General features: G+C 37.8%; 1 protein-coding gene across 2 annotated transcripts in view; it reads right to left on the minus strand.

The window, feature by feature from the left end:
* The window catches only part of LOC106878844 (SMC5-SMC6 complex localization factor protein 1), a 76,914-nt gene that overhangs the window by 17,411 nt on the left and 55,991 nt on the right, over positions 1-3,512 (minus strand). For both annotated transcript variants that reach the window (XM_014928186.2, XM_014928185.2), the window contains exon 14: positions 2,586-2,644. In XM_014928186.2, coding sequence (XP_014783672.1) covers positions 2,586-2,644 — 59 coding nt within the window. The remainder of the gene's footprint in view (positions 1-2,585; positions 2,645-3,512) is intronic.

Below are 3,512 nucleotides of genomic sequence, written 5' to 3' on the forward strand. Positions count from 1 at the left end.
ATATATATATATATATATATATAGGCGTAGGAGTGGCTGTGCGGTAAGTAGCTTGCTTACCAACCACATGGTCCCATGTTCAGTCCCACTGCGTGGCATCTTGGGAAAGTGTCTTCTACTATAGCCTCGGGCCGACCATAAGCCTTGTGAGTGGATTTGGTAGACGGAAACTGAAAGAAGCCCGTCGTATATATGTATATATATATATGTATGTGTGTATGTGTGTCTGTCCCCCCAACATCGCTTGACAACCGATGCTGGTGTGTTTATGTCCCCGTAAATTAGTGGTTCGGCAAAAGAGACCGATAGAATAAGTACTAGGCTTCTAAAGAATAAGTCCTGGGGTCGATTTGCTCGACCAAAGGCGGTGCTCCAGCATGGCCGCGGTCAAAAAGACTGAAACAAGTAAAAGAGTCCAAAAGTAGAAAAAACACAAAGATGATGTGAAAGACCAACATACTGGGTGTATTAAATTGATGCCCAGGAAAAATGGAAGAAATCTTTAATGTTTCAAGCCTACATGCTCCTACAGAAAGGATAGATAAGGATAGAGAAAAAATGGGTAGAAAAAAAAAAAATCAAGTCTGAATTAAACAATCAAGGCATGTACAGCCAAATGCATAAATATATATCATAGATACATATAAAAAGAAAAAAAAAGAAACTCGGGAAATGTAATTAGTATTTATGCTTTTATATAACATACACATGTTTCAGAAGACTGGCAAAGCATGTGACTGTTGCTTGTTTCTTATTTTCTAATTGAATTTATGTAGACTTTCCCACCAAAGGTCTACTGACCGTCAGCATTATGCCTCAGCAGTCAGAGTGTTGACTTGTTTGACAGTCAAATTTTGATCATTAGGTTTTTATATTTCTTTATGTCAACAGCAATATGCTAATTTTTTAATGTGTGTATTTATGCGTTCATTTTGACATTGTACTGTGATATGAGAGATGTTTCCATAATTAGTCTTCTATTTTCGTGTGGAATTTTATAAACTACATAAGTATTTTCCTCTAGAATTTTCCTATCTACTGTATTTTAACCTGTATAATGAACCCCCTAATTTTGGGGGTGTAAAATTTGGGAAAAAAGGTTTTGTAAGGGATTATAATACTATCCATGTATAAGAAACTCCCATATTTTTTTAACCTAATTTTTGACAAAAAAGTGTTCCTTATGCACGTTAAAATGCCGTAATTCTGTTTTGTGATGTGTGGTATAAAGTGCAATAGCTCCATGTTGCAAATGCATAGTGAGTCTATGTGAGATTGTTGTACAGGTCTGTCCAGTATCATCTGTATCTACGCTTTATACAATGTCCATGTGTTTCAGAAGACTGGTAAAACAATGATAACATGCACTTAAATGCCCGATTACACAACAAATGCAGCTGGTCAACCTTCTCAACATTATTAGCAAAAAATACAACAACAAGAGATGTTGGCCACCAATATGTAAATAAGAACAGCTAAGTTATTACAGGAGGAAAGAAAGGTTAATGAGAAGGTAAGAGAAATGAGAGAGGAGGAGTGTGATGGGGTAAAGAAAGGAAAGCTCTATCACTGCCACCTGCCACAAGAACAAAGGAAGGGTCCACAGGAAATGGTGGTGCAGGCAGAGAAGGAAGATCAGAGAAATAATGGTAATTACAGGTATCTCACACTGAAGGAATTTGTCTTCAGAATGGTTTGAGAGATTCCAAGTAAAATTAGTTGAGGACAAATGTAACTTTGATAAGATGTAGTTAGAGTTTTGTACGAGGACATGGAACCAGAGGTAATATATAAGCTAGTAAAGGGGGAGCTTCTGCATAGTTGTTTCACCTACTTAAAAACAGCAGTCAAATTTCCCTCTAATGACACTTCATTCTCCTTAAAGAAAAAAGAACCTCCATGTTAAATAATGTACTGCTAGATAAATTATGTCTCAATAAAAAAATCATGATCTTTGACTATACTTTGGCTGGATAAGAGTTGACTTGGGGGCCAAGCAACATAAAAAAAGGGGGTTGTTTGTGTAACCCCAGGTCAGCTTTGATTGAGAAGGCTTATGATTAAAGACATTCCAGTTAATGAACATCCTGTCTTTTCCTATGTGCTTATCACATTATCCAACATATATTTTTTAAACGGTAGAAACGGGCAGGTCTGTGATTGAGAAGTTTGTTAATCACGTGGTTACAGGTTCAATCCTAACCACCGCATGGCACCTTGAAGGGGTATCTTTTAATGCAGCCCATTGTATGTGTGTATCTGAATGGTTACATTCTATGCTTGCATGTAAATAGTCATGAACTTGGTTGACCATGCTCTGATAACAAATTATCACTAGCTCTGTATTTTGGAAGACATGCAAGATATAAAAAAAAAAAAAAACCAATACTACCTTACTTGATAAAAATACCTCAATAATATGTACTCATCAAACCCATGCCGGCATGGAAAAACAAATGTAAAATGAACAATCGAAGTGTGTGATTTGATGGAATTTGACTGTTATTTCTAGCAGGTTGAGTGGCTTTGTAGAAACTCCCTTACTGGCTTGAACGAACCAGGTGAACATCAACTGTGATACTCACGTTTTTCTTTTTGAAGGCCTACATTTGATCTGACATAAGACACTCAGGTATTTATTTACCTAAATAAAAGATGAAGAAAAATATTAAAATGTAAGTAAATGCATACACACACACACAAAAAAAAACATATCTAGGCGCAGGAGTGGCTGTGTGGTAAGTAGCTTGCTTACCAACCACATAGTTCCGGGATCAGTCCCACTGCGTGACACCTTGGGCAAGTGTCTTCTACTATAGCCTCGAGCCGACCAAAGCCTTGTGAGTGGATTTGGCAGACGGAAACTGAAAGAAACCCCAATAATTCTACGTTGGACTTTGGAAGGATAAAAGACAATGCAGACTATATCAACATCATTTATGGAAGTTTAATGGCAGAGTCATTTGTACGCCAAGCAAAATGCTTAGCCACGTTTTGTCTGTCTTTATGTTCCGAGATCAAAATCTCAGTTTCCGTCTACCAAATCCACTCACAAGGCTTTGGTCGGCCTGAGGCTATAGTAGAAGACACTTGCCCAAGGTGCCACGCAGTGGGACTGAACTTGGAACCATGTGGTTGGTAAGTAAGCTACTTATCACACAGCCACTCCTGTGCCTATGGAAAAATAAAAAGCAAAGGTTGAAAAGGATGAAAAGCAAAGGTTGACTTTGCTTTTCATCCTTAAGGGGTTGACAAAATAAGTACTTGAACACTCGGATCGATGTAATCAACTTACCTGTTCCCTTGAAATTGGTGACTTTATGCTAAAAATTTGAAGTCAATATTAGGAGGGCCCTGAAGGCAATGAGCTGGCAGAATCATTAGCACGCCAGGTAAAAAAAGCTTAGCAGCATTTCATCCATCTTTACAATGCGGACTTCAAATTCAGCCCAATTTCACTTTGCCCTTCATCCTTTTGGGGCCGATAAAATAGATACCAGCTGAATACTGAG

The sequence above is a fragment of the Octopus bimaculoides genome, chromosome 25, assembly GCF_001194135.2.
Source record: "Octopus bimaculoides isolate UCB-OBI-ISO-001 chromosome 25, ASM119413v2, whole genome shotgun sequence".
Taxonomy (NCBI): domain Eukaryota; kingdom Metazoa; phylum Mollusca; class Cephalopoda; order Octopoda; family Octopodidae; genus Octopus; species Octopus bimaculoides.